At 43.4% G+C, this 19,564-nt stretch overlaps 1 protein-coding gene, 2 non-coding genes and 1 pseudogene across 7 annotated transcripts in view; 2 read left to right on the top strand and 2 right to left on the bottom strand.

The window, feature by feature from the left end:
- Positions 1 to 3,707, bottom strand: part of LOC102485841 (adenylate kinase isoenzyme 6 pseudogene) — a 5,583-nt pseudogene extending 1,876 nt beyond the window's left edge.
- The window catches only part of USP48 (ubiquitin specific peptidase 48), a 123,875-nt gene that overhangs the window by 69,555 nt on the left and 34,756 nt on the right, over positions 1 to 19,564 (bottom strand). For all 5 annotated transcript variants that reach the window (XM_006145170.3, XM_006145171.3, XM_006145172.3 and 2 more), the window contains exons 3-9: positions 17,934 to 18,054; positions 14,712 to 14,868; positions 12,124 to 12,251; positions 10,479 to 10,603; positions 9,932 to 10,040; positions 4,510 to 4,643; positions 3,736 to 3,818 (exon numbers count right to left, since the gene is read on the bottom strand). In XM_006145170.3, the coding sequence (XP_006145232.1) occupies positions 3,736 to 3,818; positions 4,510 to 4,643; positions 9,932 to 10,040; positions 10,479 to 10,603; positions 12,124 to 12,251; positions 14,712 to 14,868; positions 17,934 to 18,054 (857 nt within the window). The remainder of the gene's footprint in view (positions 1 to 3,735; positions 3,819 to 4,509; positions 4,644 to 9,931; positions 10,041 to 10,478; positions 10,604 to 12,123; positions 12,252 to 14,711; positions 14,869 to 17,933; positions 18,055 to 19,564) is intronic.
- LOC114007280 (small Cajal body-specific RNA 17) lies at positions 10,733 to 10,854 on the top strand. Its single transcript, XR_003548910.1, has one exon.
- Positions 10,941 to 11,023, top strand: LOC114007279 (small Cajal body-specific RNA 18). The gene has a single exon (XR_003548909.1).

Genomic DNA, 19,564 nt, shown 5'->3' with positions numbered 1-19,564 from the left:
TCCTCGGTCATAAAAGAAAAAAAAAATTATTTACAATATTTAGTAAATCAACACTAAAATTTAATATTTATACAGGTTTTTAATGGATTATGTTCGTTTGATAAATATCTTCCTTATTTTCCTTATAGTCTAAATTGGACAAATGCACATATTAAATAACAATAACCATTCAAACTTATCCAGTGGAGTCAAGGACAGTGCTAATTCCACATCTCCCAGTTTTGGACTTCTGAGAAGCCCCTAACCCAGACTGCCCTAATTTCAATTACCTCAATATTGGAGGACGGAAACAAGCTAAACTATAAATAGAATCATAACTAACTTTACTCATTCAACAAACACAAGAACGGGAGCGTCCAGGGTAGAGTTTCTTGCCGTTTCCATCTTCCATGGCGGACAAGAACAGACACAGCAACACTCCGCTGAAAAGTGTAACTATTTGTTTAGTATCTCTCTCCTCGACCTTCCCAGTCATTTCTTTTCAAAGTTTTTACAGCTTGATTCAACTCTAAGCTACCTCTAATTTTATGAGGAAAGAGAAAATTAACAAATTAACTTCTGTTTTATAAGTTATGTAAGGAGGGACCAGCAGACGGTATAATGATTACATCGCTGGACTTCCACATGGTCATGATCAACCACGTTCAGAGTCCCAGACCCAGCAGCTCGAAACTCACGCCGGGCACATGTGTGTGCATGCCCAAAATCCGGAGCAGAGACTGGAGGAAAAGGGATTGTGGCATGGCCATCACCCTGGGGAGTGATTTCTCGCTTTCCATCTCTGTCTCTAGAGAAAAATAAATCTTTTTTGTTTTCTTTTGAGAGGTTTTTGCTATAGGGCGTGTGTGCTCGCCAGAAAGAGAGAGACAGAGAGACAGAGTGAGAAATTCCCCCAGGGGTGATGGCCATGCCGCAATCCCTTCTCCGTTCTCCACTCGGATCTTGGTCATGCACGCACATGCGCCTGATGTGAGTTTAAGCCACTGAATCCAGGACTCGAACCATAGTCGACTACAATGGGAGTCCAATGACATAGCCATTATACCAACTGCTGGTCCCCCAGAAAAATCTTTTTTTTTTTTTTTAAAGAGAGAATTACGTAAGGAGTGGGGCCAGCAGGTGGTATAGAAGTTAAAATCTCTTTTTTTTTTTTAAAGAGAGAATTACGTAAGGAGTGGGGCCAGCAGGTGGTATAGAAGTTAAGGTGCGGATGGGACCAGCAGTTAGCGTAATGGCTATGTCGCTGGACTCCCATGTAGTCGACCGCAGTTCGAGTCCCGGACCTGGTAGCTTAAAACTCACGCCAGGCACGTGTGCATGTGTGCCCAAGATCCTGAGAGGAGAATGGAGAAGGGATTGCAGCGTGGCCATCCCCCCAGGGGGTGATTTCTCGCTTTCTGTCTCTCTCTGTCTCTCTGGCAAGCGCACGCGCCCTATAGCAAAAACCTCTCCAAAAACAAAAAAAAAAACAAAAAAGAAGTTAAAATGCTGAATCCCACATGGCCAACTCTACAAGTTTCAGTCCCGAACCTGGTGTCTTGAAAAACACACCAGGTACACATGTATGCATGCCCCAAAATCCCAGGAGAAGAATGGAGTAGAATAGATTGCAGCATGGCCATCCCTCCTCAGGGTGATTTTTCACACACACACACTCTGGCGAGAGCACATACCATATGACCAAAAAAAATAAATAAATAAGTAAGGAGTCAGAGCAACTTTAAAGACAGGCAAAGGCCCAGTTGTTGTGGCAGAGAGTGCCGCCCCCAGGGGAGCCAGGAAGCCGCACCTGAGGCAGACTCAGTTCCCAGGCAACATGGACGTTCCCAGGGCACCTGTGGATGACTCTGATCCTAGCTGACTGGGAGGCTGAAGCCGAAGGACTGTGATACTATACAGTACAAGCCTGTCCAAAATATTTCTCCCTCTCTCTCGTGAAAGAAAATGTGGTGGTGGTGGCGGCGGCGGCGGCGGTAAAATGATTCTTCTAGTGATGGCGAGAAAAACAAGAGTAAGATAGTTCTTTTCTCTAGCAAGAATCGCCCTGTGTGGTAAGATGAAGACTCCATAAAGAAAAACAAGTATTTGTTGTCAAAACTATGATATAATGGGGACCAGCAGGTGGCACTGTGATTAAGGCGCAGGACACTCCCATGTGGCCAACCAAGGTTCGAGTCCTAGACCTGGCGGCTTGCTTTCTCACTTTCTCTCTCTCATGTCAAATTAAAATAAATAAATGAATAAATATATTAAATAAATAATTCTTAAATGGCTATGTTGCTGGACTCCCACATAGTTGACCGCGGTTCGCGTCACGGACCCAGTGGCTTAAAACTCACGCCAGGCACATGTGCGTGCGTGCCCAAGATCCTGAGAGGAGAATGGAGGAGAAGGGATTGCGGCATGACCATCCCCCCTGGGGGGTGATTTCTCGCTTTCTGTCTCTCTGTCTCTCTCTGTCTGTCTGGTGAGCGCACGCGCTCTATAGAGAAAATCTCTCCAAAAAGGAGGTGGTGTGGGGTTAAGGCCTGGCCATCTCCTTAGGCAGTGGTTTTTCACCTTCCCTCTTTCTCCCTCTCTCTCTTCTCTCTCTCTCTGTCAAGTGCATGCACCCTATAGCAAAAAAAGGGGGAAAAAAGGGAACGGTCGGTCAGCCAGTAACATGGTAGCTAAGGTAGCTGGTTCCAGCGTGGCTACCTGTGCAGCTTAAATCCTGAACCCGGGTGCATGTGCGCAAAATCTCAAGAGGAGGAATTACAGAGATGCTTTCTCACTTTCTCTCTCTCTGTCTCACACATATGCTTATAGCAAATTATTAAAAAAAAAAAAAGTGAATGGAGGAGCAATCCTGTGGCTCAGAGTTTGGGAGAGCCAGATCCCACAGAGCCGGTTACACAGTTCGAGGCCCAGACCCAGCGGCTTGACATACACACCAAGAAAACGTGTGTGCAAACCCAGAATCTTCATGGAACGGGGACAGAGAAGGGATGGCAGCGTGACCACTCCCCACAGGGGACCTTCTCCCTCCCTCTGTCTGTCTGACAAGCATGTGTGCCCAATGGCAAGGCAGTGAGGAACAGAGGTGCCAGCCGTGTAGCACAAGGTCAAGGGCTTGTGGAGGTAGCCGGATCTCACATGGCCAGCCAGGTTCAATCTAGGCCCTGGCAGCTAAATAAACACACCAGGCACATGCCCCGGACCCCGACATGATGGATAAACGGAGGGGAAAAAGAATGAAGTGACCGACCCCCACTGGAGGGTCTCTCTCCATCTTTCTCCCTGCCCCTACCCCTTCATCCCCTGTTGTGTGTGTGAGCACATAGGCCATCTCGAGGAAGGAAAACGCACACACACACACACATGCACACACACACACACACACACGTGAATGGAGGAAGCTTGAAAATTCAGTTTATGAGAAATCGCAGATAACAGTATTGATACTAAAGTAACAAGGGTGAGTTCAGAATAGCAAACTACCTCTTTTGCTTTTTACGAATTATTTTTAAACCCTTAATTGTGCAGATACTGAAGAACCATCTAATCTTTGTTATTATGTGCTTACTCACAGAAAATGGAAGCGACGTCTTGGCTCACCTAAAATAGCCTTTATTTCCAGACAGAGATTAGCTAATACGAATTAGCAGCAGATTGCTATCTACCTGCACCACAAGCAGAGGTCGCAAGTTACAGTCTCTGACCACCATGGCGGTCACTGCTCCGTGAGAATATTACCTTTATGTTCCACATAAGGCTCCATATCCAAAACTTCTGAGAAGCCGATGTAGGTATTCAGCTTCTTCTTATGTCCAGTTTGCCTAGCCAAGAGGAAAGCTGGTTATATTTGTATTTAAGACAACTGTAAAACAGTGCATAAGCTCTATCGGCTACTTTCAAAAACTCAATAGCAGCTAGATTTCATTCAGCAATCTCGCTTACAATTTGTTCAGGGGTAAACATACTTCTGTTCTATAATTGGGCCATGAGGTTAGAAGGTATGAATTCCAAGTGCCGATTTCAAATAAAACTTAATTTCCAGAAGTTTTAACTTAATCACAAAAGGAAAACACAGACACTCTTGCTTCATAAAAACATGCATGCACATGTGCAAACTCTGCCTTACTTTTAATTACAAAATAAAAGATACATTCCCATGGAAGTTGGGGGGATTACTTCTAATGAATAAAAATTTACTCTACTTACTAACTCTACATACTAACGTACTTTACATACTACACAGAATGTCAAACTAATTCAGTTCCTTGCAGTTTTTAGTAACTTTTTAAAAGAAAAAAGTAAGAATTTCATACTTTTTTAGTTCTCGATTACTTATGGCTGGCTTCTTTAAGAATGTTATGATAAAATTATAAAATATTGACATTTTAGAATGAGGGGCTCAACCTGTAACTTCACTCCCGACTCTCGAGTTTGAAATTATAATTATTATTTTATCTGTAAAAATGCACACATTTTCGTTTGAAATAAATAGTACTACTTGCACACGTTTACCTGTCAAAGACAAAACGCATCAGCTGCAAGTTGAGTGTGCAAGGGAGGCTGAGAAGTCGGATCTTCCTTGTTGCATTCTGTTTGCTTTGACAGTTTTCACAAAAGTATCGATTGTCTCCTTCTAATTTTTCTTCCTGATCAGAAACAACATATATTAGTAGCAAAAAAAAAAAAAAAAAAGACGATGATGAAAGGATTAAAAACAACTGATAAAACCCATGATGTAAAGCCTAATTTCATTTTAGTTAATAGCACCCATTTGAGTCATTTAATATCAAACTACTACCAAGAACAGACACCCAGGACCAGTAGATGGCATAACTATTATTGGATTCCCACACAGCTGACTGTAGTTCGAGTCTGGAACCCGGAACCTTAAAGCTCAGAGCAGGTACGTGTGTGTGCAATCCTGAGAGGAGACTGGAGGAGAAGGGATTGAGGCGTGGCCATCCCCCGGAGGGTGATTTCTCGCCTTCCATCTGTCTGTCTCTGTCTCTCCAATGAGTGCACGTACCCTGTAACAAAAATCTCTCTGGAAAAAAAGGTTTTTTTAAAAAGAACAGGCATCCAAGAAGAACAGTCATGAACAATAAAAACTGTACACAATAATATTTAAACAGATGGTTATTTCCTAAGTGATTTTTAAAATACTTATGAGTTTTTGTCTTAGCGATCCCACTTTTGGGGTTCTAAGGAAGTAGGTCTTTTATTAGACTGGCATATGTACTTGATCTGCAATTACTCTTAGAAAACCATGAATAAGTGAGTAGAAACTATAAATAAACACCAAAATACATAATTATACATCTGTATATATCTGGTAAAACTTGCTGAACTGCATTCAAGAGATAAAGCTAAAAGAGAAGTACAGAAAGTAAAAAGAAAAAAAAAAACCTACCCCTTCATCCCCTGTTGTGTGTGTGAGCACATAGGCCATCTCGAGGAAGGAAAACGCACACACACACACATACACACACACACACACACACACACACACACACACACACACGTGAATGGAGGAAGCTTGAAAATTCAGTTTATGAGAAATCGCAGATAACAGTATTGATACTAAAGTAACAAGGGTGAGTTCAGAATAGCAAACTACCTCTTTTGCTTTTTACGAATTATTTTTAAACCCTTAATTGTGCAGATACTGAAGAACCATCTAATCTTTGTTATTATGTGCTTACTCACAGAAAATGGAAGCGACGTCTTGGCTCACCTAAAATAGCCTTTATTTCCAGACAGAGATTAGCTAATACGAATTAGCAGCAGATTGCTATCTACCTGCACCACAAGCAGAGGTCGCAAGTTACAGTCTCTGACCACCATGGCGGTCACTGCTCGGTGAGAATATTACCTTTATGTTCCACATAAGGCTCCATATCCAAAACTTCTGAGAAGCCGATGTAGGTATTCAGCTTCTTCTTATGTCCAGTTTGCCTAGCCAAGAGGAAAGCTGGTTATATTTGTATTTAAGACAACTGTAAAACAGTGCATAAGCTCTATCGGCTACTTTCAAAAACTCAATAGCAGCTAGATTTCATTCAGCAATCTCGCTTACAATTTGTTCAGGGGTAAACATACTTCTGTTCTATAATTGGGCCATGAGGTTAGAAGGTATGAATTCCAAGTGCCGATTTCAAATAAAACTTAATTTCCAGAAGTTTTAACTTAATCACAAAAGGAAAACACAGACACTCTTGCTTCATAAAAACATGCATGCACATGTGCAAACTCTGCCTTACTTTTAATTACAAAATAAAAGATACATTCCCATGGAAGTTGGGGGGATTACTTCTAATGAATAAAAATTTACTCTACTTACTAACTCTACATACTAACGTACTTTACATACTAACACAGAATGTCAAACTAATTCAGTTCCTTGCAGTTTTTAGTAACTTTTTAAAAGAAAAAAGTAAGAATTTCATACTTTTTTAGTTCTCGATTACTTATGGCTGGCTTCTTTAAGAATGTTATGATAAAATTATAAAATATTGACATTTTAGAATGATGGGCTCAACCTGTAACTTCACTCCCGACTCTCGAGTTTGAAATAATAATTATTATTTTATCTGTAAAAATGCACACATTTTCGTTTGAAATAAATAGTACTACTTGCACACGTTTACCTGTCAAAGACAAAACGCATCAGCTGCAAGTTGAGTGTGCAAGGGAGGCTGAGAAGTCGGATCTTCCTTGTTGCATTCTGTTTGCTTTGACAGTTTTCACAAAAGTATCGATTGTCTCCTTCTAATTTTTGAAATTATAATTATTATTTTATCTGTAAAAATGCACACATTTTCGTTTGAAATAAATAGTACTACTTGCACACTAGACACCCAGGACCAGTAGATGGCATAACGGTTATTGGATTCCTACACAGCTGACTGTAGTTCGAGTCTGGAACCTGGAACCTTAAAGCTCAGAGCAGGTACGTGTGTGTGCAATCCTGAGAGGAGACTGGAGGAGAAGGGATTGAGGCGTGGCCATCCCCCGGAGGGTGATTTCTCGCCTTCCATCTGTCTGTCTCTGTCTCTCCAATGAGTGCACGTACCCTGTAACAAAAATCTCTCTGGAAAAAAAGGTTTTTTTAAAAAGAACAGGCATCCAAGAAGAACAGTCATGAACAATAAAAACTGTACACAATAATATTTAAACAGATGGTTATTTCCTAAGTGATTTTTAAAATACTTATGAGTTTTTGTCTTAGCGATCCCACTTTTGGGGTTCTAAGGAAGTAGGTCTTTTATTAGACTGGCATATGTACTTGATCTGCAATTACTCTTAGAAAACCATGAATAAGTGAGTAGAAACTATAAATAAACACCAAAATACATAATTATACATCTGTATATATCTGGTAAAACTTGCTGAACTGCATTCAAGAGATAAAGCTAAAAGAGAAGTACAGAAAGTAAAAAGAAAAAAAAAAAATCAAGCATTTTCAGTCCTACAACACTGGTACCATTACTTCCTTCACTTGGCTTCCAGGGTACCCCTCACCTGTTCGCAGCTCCCCAATCCAGAACACTCGGATGTGCCAGGGCTCAATCCCTAGGTCCCTTCTCCCTCCTTCTTCCTGGGTGGTTTTCTCCAGCCCCAGCTCCTCCCCTTGACCTATACCTCCCAAATGGACATGCCCAAAGCCAGACTCCTGAACGCCCTCCCACCCCTGCATGGTCCTCCCCTCTGTTACAACAATGCCGTCCTTCCAGCTGATCACACCAAAAAACCTCTGACTCCCTTCTTTCTCTCCAAATCTAGTCCACAAATTGTATTAGCTCTACTTTGAAAATATATATCTAAAAGCCAAACACTACTCTCACAACTTTCATTAACCCTTGGTCCAAGCCATCATGCCCTCCTTCCATCTGCCCTGCACGCCTGCAGCCTATTCTCAAGACAGCACCCACAGGTATCAGGTTAGAACGACCACCTCATCCACTGCTAACACCCCCATGGCACTTCCAGCTCCCTCAGAGCAAAGGCCAAATCTGACAAAGGTCGACTAGACCTATCCGACGCAGTCCTTAGTCACCTCTGGAACGTCGTTCATAATGGGGGATCATTCACCCTTTGCTTCAGTCTCGGACCTCCTTTCTGCTCCTCAAACCACCAAGCACACTCCTATATCAGGCTCTGAACTTGCTATTTCTTCCACTCAGAACACTTTTGGGGATTTTGGGACCAGCAGATGGCGTAATAGTAACATTGCTGGACTCCCACGTGGCCAACGGCAGTTCAAGGTCCCAGGTCCCAGACCCGAAGGCGTAAAACTAACACTGGGTGCATGTGCATGCATGCCAAAAATCCCGAGAGGAGAATGGAGAAGGGACTGTAGTACGGCCATCCCCCCTGGGGGGTGATTTCTCCCTTTCTGTCTCTCTGTCTCTGTCTCTCTAGTGAGCACACACGCCCAATAGCAAAAATCTCTCAAAAAGAAAAAAAAGAACACTTCCTGATTCTGAGGGGCTCACATTTTTACCTTTAATCATTTTATTTCAAATTACAACCGACCTCACTCTCATGCCTACAAATTCCACAGTCCTCTCTTCTGCCTTGTTTTTGTCCACAGTAGTTACTAGCGTTGACAGCACACACTGTACTCCTATTTGTCTTACTGTCCCTCTGTTACCCACACCACTACATCGCAAGCTCCAGACAGGCTAATCTTGTCGGTTTCATTCACTATTGTTAACTCCAGGAGCTGCAACAGTGCCGAACATCCAGTGAGCACTAATGAACACTTAACTGAAGACAGTAAAAGACTTCTTTAAGCATACTAATGGATGGGCTAGAGGAATGGGCAAGGCACAGAGATATTTTCATACAGGAAGCTGTACACTAAGCTCATTTATCATGCTATGTGCGTGCTGGTGCTCGGTCACAATTTCCTCTCAGAACAAAGGGGAGCCAACCACTTCCATATCCGCACCTAAATCTAAGTAAACCGGAAGTAGAACTTCGAGTGCAGGGGTTGAACAATGATCATTTCGAGGGGCCCACAAGTGGTGTGGTGGTTAAGGTGCTGGACCCCCACATGGCTGACTGTGGTTCAAGTACCAGACCGAGCAGCATGAAAACACACCAGGCACATGAGCATGCATGCCCAAAATCCCAGAAGGAGAATAGAAGAGAAGGAACTGTGGTGTAGCCATCACCCTGGAGGGTGATTTCTCACTCTCTCACCCTCCTCTCTGGACAGTACATACACCATATGGCAAAAACCTTTATTTAAAAAAAAAAAAAAAAAGGAATGTTGATGTGTGTGTGTATGTGTGTGTGTGTGTGAAAAAAAGGGATGTGTGTGTGTGTGTGTGTGTGTATGTGTGTATGTATATGTATGTGTGTATATATATATATATATATATATTGCATTTAACATATTCAAGCTCTTCTTCCATAAAAAAGGTAAATTAACTTTATGGTAACAGAACTTAGAATTCCTTAAATATCCCACTTCCACAATCACACATTAATATAGGTTTTCATACATACACAACTTTACATATGAAGTAACTTGAAATACTAGCAATTATTTTAAGACACAGCCTCCCTCAATATTTAATAACTTACAGTTTCTATATTCAAGCTCTTCTTCCATAAAAAAGGTAAATTAACTTTATGGTAACAGAACTTAGAATTCCTTAAATATCCCACTTCCACAATCACACATTAATATAGGTTTTCATACATACACAACTTTACATATGAAGTAACTTGAAATACTAGCAATTATTTTAAGACACAGCCTCCCTCAATATTTAATAACTTACAGTTTCTTCTGGATCATGACACAGATACATCTTACTTAGAAAAAGTTGAACTAATACATTTACCCACTGATTCGAAATACCATTCAGAACAGCATCTAACTGTTAATGAGTGTTTACAAATATATGCAAAATTTAAATACCTTTAAAAACTCCGAGATACAATCTGTTAACTGTTTGTGCCCTTGGATATTTAACTCCAGTTCATAAAACTTGGATAAAAGTTTAGACTCTCTGCCACACTGATTGCAACTATAATAAAAGAGCGATAAAATTAAGATCAGAGTGGGAAAAGAAACAAAGTCCTACTGCATTCCATCCCAGAAAGATGGAAAGAACCATTTATAACCTCGGTTCTTTCATGAAACGTACGCTATGTATACTAAAAATTAAATACGAACAGAAACTGACTAGCAAGGCCGTGCATTTATAGCTGGGAGATTTTCTGAGAGGACCTCTACATTTACTCGTGTTGTTCCGACCGGCTCCAACCTTCCGTCCTCAGCTCACGCCTCCCTGTCATAAAGCTCCAATTATCACGCAGCTGTTTACATGTTCCCACGGCAATGTGCTACATAAATACTTCAGGCCCCACTAAAGCTATAACTTGAAACTGAACTGAAAATTAGATACCATGTGAGCAACTGTCTTAGAATAAAAAGTGCCATGGCAAAGTGGAAACGGACTCACACTGTGACGTAAGCATATTCCCCACAGAACTGCTGCTGGACAATGTTCCGCACATCTGGATTCTTTTGTTTAGACAAAGTATCTTCCAACAGAGACATAAAGAGCTTTGAAAATTCTTGGGCATCCTGCAAGTTCAGATTAATAGAAAGAAAAGTCGTTTCTTGCTTTCCAACTAACGCAAATATTAATAAATTAAGGCTCCTGGAAGGGAGGAATGGCGTGGCGAGGAGCTGCAGATGTAGCAAAGTAGGGTGCTCCCGGGTCCTGGATACAGCCCTAGATGAGCCCGCAGTATTTTCCTTATATGATCAGGTGTCACTGTGAGTCTGAGAGGATTAGGAAAACGTGGCAGGTGACATGGGGCTGGGGACTGGGCACAGGGGGATGAGGAGCGCAGGGGCGCAGGGCAGCAGGTGAGGTTGGACGCGGGAGGTTTAGGGAGGCAGCTGTAACTGTGAGCCCTGGCCGATGATGACGTGGACACTGTGCAATCTGAGTTCTGGGAACCACACGATGCAGCATGTTCCAAGAGCCGACTGAGGCCGGAGAAAGAGAGAAAACAATTTCCCAGAAATTACCTGTACTTTAATTTACGATTTCTGAACACTAGAGCTAAGTGCCTACATACAAATTTTAAAAAATAGAATCAAACATAAAGTATAACACAGATTTATAACAAAAATGTATAGATCATAAATAAAATGCTCTAATTCAAAAGAAAAAATTAAAGCAAATGAAAGAATGATAGGTCTTGGCCTGTTGCAATCCTGCCTCCAGTCTCCAGGCTGCGACCACAGGTGCACAGCACCATGCCCACCTGTTTGTCAGACAGGGTCTCACTATACAGTCCAGGCCAGCCTAGCTCAGGCTCCTCCTGCCTGAACCTCCCAAGCTGCTAGGATTACAGGGTCTCCCACCATGGCCCACCATGACTTTGGACTGAGGATAGAACCTGGGCTTTCCATGTTGTCCCAGCCTGCAGAGCACAGGGTCTTGGAAGCAAGGCCTTCAAGGCTAGGTCTCAAAATAGAAAGAGAGTGGGGATCAGCGGGTGGTGTGATGGTTAAGGCACTGGACACTCCTACATGGCTGACCATGGTTCAAGCCCTGGACCTGGTGGCTTACTTTCTCACTTTCCCTCTCTCTCTCTGTGTCTCTCTCAGGTCAAATTAAAATAAATGAATGAATAAATAAAATTAAATCATTCTTAAAGAAATAGAAAAAGTAATTTTTGAAAAGCACTCTACTTGGGACAAGCAGTTGGCATAATGGCTATGTCACTGGACTCCCATGTAGTTGACTGTGGTTCAAGTACCAGACCCGGTGGCTTAAAATTCACACTGGGCATGTGTGTGTGTCTAAGATCCCTAGAGAAGAAATTGCAGTGTGGCCATCCCCCTGGAGATGATTCATCATTTTCCCTCTGTGAGCGCACAGGTCCTATGGCAAAACGAAAACAAAAAGAAAAGGACAAGTTCATTTTGGTACAAAAAAAGGATGAAATACATGCAGTTTTTTCATAATATGCATTTCTATGGTTTTTCTTTCTTTTCTTTTTTTTTTTTTTTAGTTTTAACCAGTCTACTTTATAAATTCTAAGGCAGGCTTGGACACCTGTCAACATTAAAAAAAAAAAAAATCTTACCTGCTGTTGCCCAGTGTCTAAGCCCAAGGCTTTAACAAATCCCGATGGATCAATATATCGCCGATTACTATTTTGTAATAAGGCGAACAAGTACTGGAGATGCTCACAAATTGTTTGGGGTTCATACTCTGATTCAAAAAAAAGAAAAAAGAAAGGAAGGTTTTTAGGTTTACTTTTCTGTTTTTAAAAAAAGCCACTTCCTCTTCACATGAGGACACCCTTATGTCCAAACTGTACTACTGTCTTATCACTTTAAAACTTTAAAAGAAACAAAATTAGCAATCACACCTATTGAAAACAATGAGGGAGCCCAGCCAGTCTGCATACATTCCCTGAAGGCAAGAAGCTGTAAATGCCTTACAGCCACAACAGCAATTCTGAAGTTTCTGCGGTGTCAAACCACACGGAAACCTCTTTTCCAATAGTGAGAACCATACACCGTATTTGCCATCGGCATAGGACACCCAGATACTTTCAAATAATCCCATTAATGTGGTGCTGTCACACAGAGAACGAGTGACAGGAATCTGGACCCTAACAACTCACACTTGAGTGAAGAATACAAAATCCTAAGAGTGTTGGGAGAGGGAATGCAAAAGGGAAGCAGGATCAGAAGAGCCCTGAGACCAGGCTGTGATCTCCTACCCCGTTACTACTGGACTGCTGCTCAGTTTCAACGTCACCTTTTTTGCCTGCTCTGTGATAAGTGATGAGCTCTGCAGGGCCAGCCTTGTGGCCTGGTGGTTGAGGCAGCAGGATCCCACATGGCCAACTGTGCAGTTTGAATCCTGGACGCAGTGGCCCAAGATAAATGCCACACACACGTGTGTGTACGCAGAGTCCCAACAGGAGGGAGAAATGGAGAAGGGACTTCAGTAAAATATAAAAATCCATATGTTAAAAGCTTTTTAAAAAACTGGAACCTGCAGGTGGCATAATGGCTATGTCATTGAACTACACAGTCAACTACAGTTCAAATCCCAGACCCAGCAGCTTAAACTCACACCTGGCACGTGTACGTCATGCCAAAAAATCCACTGTGGCCATCCTCCTCTGAGGGGGTGATTTCTTGCTTTCTGTATCTCTGTCTCTCTCTGACAAGCATACACGCCCTATAGCAAAAATCTCTCTCTTAAAAACAAAAAAAGCTTTTTTAAAAACTGGATTGGGGGCCAGTCAGTGGTGTGGTGGTGAAGACCACTGGATCTCACGTGGCTGACTGCACAGTTCAAGTCCCTGACCCTGTGGCTTGAAAGACATGCCGGGCATGTGTGTGTGCATGGCCAGAATCCCAAATCCAGAATGGAGAAGGGATTTAGTGTGGCCGTCCTCCCTGAGGGCGATTTCTCAATTTCCTGTGTTCCCGTCTCTGTCTCTCTCGAGCAAGTGCACAAGCCCTACAACAAAAACTTCAAAACAAAATAAACAAACAAAAAAACAAAAACCGCCCTAGGGACAGCTATTGACGAGCTGGTTAAGGCAGCCGGATCCCATGTGACCAACTGTGTGGTTTGAGTCCCAGAGCCCGTAGATTGAAGAACATGACATGTGTGTGACCAAAACCCTGAAAGTAGGGAGAAGTGGAGAAGGGATTGCTGCACGACCATCCCCGGGGCTGCTTCCTCCCTTCCTGTTAAACCCATGTACCCACTGGCATTGAGGGGGAAAATAAGCAAATATTTATTAACTCTCTCAAAGTAGACAGAAGAGCAACCTCATCTACATAATTGGTTGATTTTTATTAACCACTAGAAATCAGTAAACTATAATAATAAAGTACTTTATACAGAAATTATAGCTGCAAGCAAAAATATGAGTAATTAAATATACTTTCTTCATTTGAAAATAAGCCACTTTGGTACATAATGATAAATACACAGAGGGAAATAGCAAGATTTATCAGTCTTGACTATGTTTATAAAAGACCTGGTTAAGGGACCAGCAGTTGCATAATGGCTATGTCGCTGGACTCCCATGTAATTGACCGCGGTTTGAGTCCCGGACCCAGTAGCTTAAACTCAGGCCGGGTGTGTATGTGTGCATGCCTAAGATCCCAAGAGGAGAATGGAGGAGAAGGGAATGTGGTGTGGCCATCCCCCCGTGGGGGGTGGTTTCTTGCTTTCTCTCTCTGTCTTTCTGGCCAGCGCACATGCCCTATAGCAAAAACATCTCAAATAAATAAATAAATCACCTGGTTGGGACCAACAGGTGGCGTAATGGCTATGTCACTGGACTCCCATGAAGTCGACCACAGTTCGAGTCCTGGACCCGGCAGCTTAAACTCATGCCAGGCACGTGTGCGTGCAAGCCCAAGATCCTGAGAGGAGAATGGAGGAGAAGGGATTGTAGCATGGCCATCCCTCTGGGAGGCATTTTCTCTCTTTCTGTCTCTCTTTGTCTTTTCGGTGAGTGTATGTACCCTATAGTAAAAAAACTCTCCAAAAATAATTAATTAATTAAAATAAAAGACCTGGTACCATGCTCTGGCACATACTGAGTACTCAGGCTTCCACCTTTCCGGTTGGTTCCGAAGTAGTCTAGCTGGCAAAACGCTTGAACAAAGCAGCTCCCCCACCCATCCCACCAACCTTTCTCCTCCTGGATACCGTCTCCCATCATGTAGTCACTACAGGTGCTCGGACATAAGTACAGGGCCTGCCGAAGCTCGAGGTTGAGAAACCACACTTGAAGAAAAGTGTTCACGTAACAAGTGGCTCCAAGGTTAGTAAGGCCCACAAAGGAGTTCTGCAAAACACAAAACTTACAATGATAAAATCAATGCTCTTTAAATAGAAAATGTATAAACAGCACTGTTTTTAAACTTTCAGCATAGAAATTTGTAAGACTGGGACAGCAGATGGTGTAATGGTTACATTACTAGACTCCCACGTGATTGACTATAGTTCAAATCCTGGACCTGGTGGCTTGAGAATGACAGGCATGTATGTGTGCATGTCCAAGATCCCAGAAGGAGAATGGATTACAGGACAGCCATCCCCCAGGGGGTGATTTCTCACCTTTCCACTCACTGTCTCTTTCTGTCTCGCACACATGCCCTAAGACAAAAACTCTAAAAAAACAACAGGGGGCCAGGAGGTGGCATAGTGGTTAAGGGCGCTGGACTCTCACATGGCTGACCATGGTTCAAGTCCTAGCCCTTAGAGCTTGCTCACCTTCTCTCTCTCTCTCTCGCTCTTGCTCTCTGCCACTCCCTGATCAAACTGAAAATAATAATTATTATAACTATAATTAAACAAAATAATTAAAAAAAAAAACAAAGAAAAGAAAAGTGTAAGACTGTCACAACCAACACAGCACAACCGCCTTAAGCCTCTCTAGGCTGGAGGGAAGTCCCCTGCGGCTTGACCACAGTAGGCGAAAGCTCTGGACAGCACTGCTCATCTCTAGGTGCCATCTTTGCTAGGCACTTACATCTAAAATTAGAAAAGTGGATTCTACTAAAGATCATTTGTGAACGTGGGGATGTTAAGTTTTACATCCACTATATTCCTAAAGTTGCCATTCAACAGGGGGACAAAGTGAAACTTCCAGAAATGCTCCTCTCTGTGGTAGAGATTGGGAGGTTGGGAGGTAAAGGGAGGCAACTGGTTATAACATTTACCACAGATAAAGTCAAGGAGCCCGGGGAGGACCACAGCAGTTACACTTGATGCTCTGTGAGGCGATCCCACTGGCTCAAGTTTGGAGGTCTCCGGAAACCTCCCGAGTACACTAGGCACATGTCTGTCCAGCATCCAGGGCTGGCCCAAAGGCTGCAGGAGGGGGAAAGTTTTTTCCTGTGTGTGTGTTTCTCCGAAGAAGTAAACTTTAAAACACATTTATTTACAATGATTAGGTTGAGAATTCCTGAACTTACAAAGAATGATTCCTTTGAATAGACACAGTAACTGTTAATATAACAATATAGCTGACTTTTTCACAAATGCTAGACTTTATGGTTTGAAATGCTAATGCACCTTTAAAAAAAAAAAGGAAGGGACCAGCAGATGGCACAATGGTCACATAGCTGGACTCCCACATGACTGACTGCAATTCAAGTCCCAGGCCCAGTGGCTTCAAACTCACGCCAGGCATGGATGCGCAGTGCCCAGACTCCCAAGAGGAAAATGGAGGAGAAGGGACCAAGGCGTGGCCATGACCCCTGGAGGGTGACTTCTCACTTTCTGTCTGTCTCTCCAGTGAGCCTATGCGCCCAAGAGCAAAAATCTCCCCTGCCAATGCAAACAAACAAGAAAGGTTAAACGGGGCTGGCTCCGTAACCTAGTGATTAAGAAAGCAATAGTCCACACAGCCAACCAGTTCGAATCTCAGCCCTAACAATGTGAAAAACGCCAGGCACATATGCAGGTGTGCTCAAAACCCCAACAGGCTAGAGAAATGGAGTAGAGGTCGTGGCCACACTCCAGCAGGGGAGGGGTGCTTCTGCCCTCTCCCTCTCCCTGGTGAGCACCCGCACCTACACACACACATTAGACACAGATATAAACAACAAGCTCTAGAAAGCAAAGTTATATCCCACAGGAGCTTGTCTCCTTAAATTACTACCTCCTTTTAAAGAGATTTTAAAAGTGTTCACAATAAAACATGCAAGGCTGGCATCATAACCTAGTGTTTAAGGGAGCCGGATCCCACATGGCCAACTGAAGTTCAAATCCCAGCCTCGGAGGCTTGAACAATATGTCGGGTACACGCGCATGCATACCCAAAGACCCAAAAGGGTTAAGAAATGGAGTAGGGATCACAGGGTGACCATGCCCCATTAAGGGTGATTTCTCACCTTCTTTCTCTCTCTCTGGCAATTAAAACAAAGTGCAATTATAAAGCAAACACAAAACTGGCATTTGAACTGAAAACATTATTTAAAGACTTACTAAATTAAATAGCTACTACCTATTTTAAAGTATACTGTTAAGAACTGATCAATTCAGGGGACCAGCAGTTAGCATAATGGCTATGTCGCTGGACTCTCATGTAGTCGACCACAGTTCGCGTCCTGGACCGGGTGGCTTAAAACTCACGCTGCACGTGTGTGTGTGCGTGCGTGCCCAAAATCCCGAGAGGAGAATGGAGGAGAAGGGATTGCAGCATGGCCATCCCCCCTGGGGGATGATTTCTCGCTTTCTATCTCTCTCTTTCTCTCTCTCTGTCTGGTGAGCGCACATGCCCTAAACCACCCCAAAAAAAAAAAAAAAAAAAAAAAAGAACTGATCAATTCAGGGGGCCCACAGGTGGCATGGTAATTAAGGGCACTAGGACTCCCTCATGGCCAACCGCAGTCCACGTCTCAGACCTGGCAGCTTGCTTTCTCACTTTCCCTCTCTCTCTCACTCTGACCCTCTCTGATCAAATTAAGGTAAGTAATAAAATAATTCTTTAAAGAAAAAAAACTGATCAATTTGGGACCAGTAGATGGCATAACGGGTCCATGGCTGGACTCCCACATAGTCAACTGTGGTTTGAGTCCCAAACCTGGTGGCTTAAAACTCACAGCGGGCGTGTGTGTGCATGCCCAAAATGCTGAGAGGAGAAAGGAGGGGAGAAGGGATAGTGGTGTGGCCATCCCCCTGGGGGTGATTTCTCACTTTCCCTCTCACTGTCTCGGTCTTTCTCTCCCTGGTGGGTACACAAGCCCCAAGGGGGAAAAAACTCTTAAAAAAAGAACTGATCGATTCAAGTGACTTGGCATCACAGTCCTGCTACTCCCTTAAGGATCGGTGCTTTCTGATCACGGGCACAAAACAAAAACCAAGAGACACCATCTAGTAATCACCGAGAAAATTATGTTTTACCTTTTTTCTCCTCTCACAATTGGGATCATCGATGTTATGGAAACTGTTTTCGTCTATTTCTCCTAACCAAATATGCTCACCAATCCCAACCAAGCAATTCGGATTTCCTTTGCAGTTTCGTCTGTGGGTAAAAAAAAATACCGTTTCATTTTAAAATTGCATAGATTTTATTAGAGACATAGTAAAACTAATAATAAGACATATTAAAACTAATAATGAGGAAACCAGCAGTTAGCGTAATGGCTATGTCGCTGGACTCCCACGAAGTCGACCGCAGTTTGCGTCCTGGACCTGGTGGCTTAGAACTCAGGCTGGGCGCGTGTGCGTGCGTGCCCAAGATTCCAAGAGGAGAATGGAGAAGGGATTGCGGTGTGACCATCCCCCCTGGGGGGTGATTTCTCGCTTTCTGTCTCTATGTCTCACTCGCTCTGGCGCGCACACGCACCCTATAGCGAAAACCTCTCCAAAAAAAAACCTAATAATGAGATCTACTTTTCCTCAACTTCTCATCTAAAAGATCAGAAAAATCAAGAATGTATAACAAGATACTCAGTTTATGAGGCTGAGGAGAAACAAGGCAGGCTGTCAGGTATGAACTGGGTGGGACTTCTACATGCGGGGACTTTGCAGTCTAACAAAACTATATATAGATATGACTGCCTTCTGATCTAACAATCTCGTCTCTAAATGCACCTCCAACAACACAAGAAGACATGTATTAGAGAGCTGGACAGCGGCACAAAGCTCAAAGGTGACACCCTTGCAAGGCAATCCCCCAGAACACCCCTGGTTCAAGTCCAGAGTCCTCTCTGCATACAGCGGGCACACACTGCCTCAATCTGGGGCTGGGAGAAGGCTGGGGTTGGTCTGCTCTTCCTCTCTTAAAGGAAAGGAGCTACAGAGCGGACACCAAACTCCAAGACAGCTGGGTCGTACCAGTGAAGGGGAAACTCATGGATGTACCTCGGGGAGCTGCCGGGTCGGACACTGATGCAGGATTCTAGCCCTGCAGGCATAGCCGGAGCATGTCAGAGAGGTCACTATGGGTACTAAAGCAAGGGCGTCAACAGGAAGAGAGGGTGTTGCTGGGGTTTCTATGGTGCTGGCTGCTCATGTGCTCTCCACCTACTGCCCTTTTTGCAAAAAAAAAAAAGAATTATTTTATTTTGAGTGACTGATCGACTGATTTAAATTTGACCAGAGAAGGACAGAGAAAGAGAACGAGAAACTGAGACAGCAAGCCGCCAGGTCTGGCCTCAACTGCAGTCCGCCATGTGTGAGAGTCCAGCGCCTCCAACCACCACGCCACCTGCCGGCCCCTTCAGCTACTGCCTTTCTTACGAGGAACTCAAACACGAGCAGCGACACAAGTACCACTGCAGAGGGCCAGCACGGAGGGCACACACTGAACTAGACCTTCATCTCCTTGGCTTCGCGCCCCTCCAAAGGAACTTCCCAAATCCTTTCATATCCGAATTGAAAATTCATTCCTAATAAAAGATGACTGGCAAGTGTATTAAGAAAGAAGGAAGGGGGGACCAGCAGTTAGAATAATGGCTATGTCGCTGGACTCCCACGTAGTCGACTATGGTTCGCGTCCAGGACCCCGTGGCCTAAAAATCACGCCCCGA

This window comes from Tupaia chinensis, unplaced genomic scaffold, assembly GCF_000334495.1.
Source record: "Tupaia chinensis unplaced genomic scaffold, TupChi_1.0 Scaffold000146_1, whole genome shotgun sequence".
NCBI lineage: Eukaryota > Metazoa > Chordata > Mammalia > Scandentia > Tupaiidae > Tupaia > Tupaia belangeri.
Note: the sequence above shows the minus strand (reverse complement) of the source record. Positions and strands in the feature narration are given on the sequence as shown.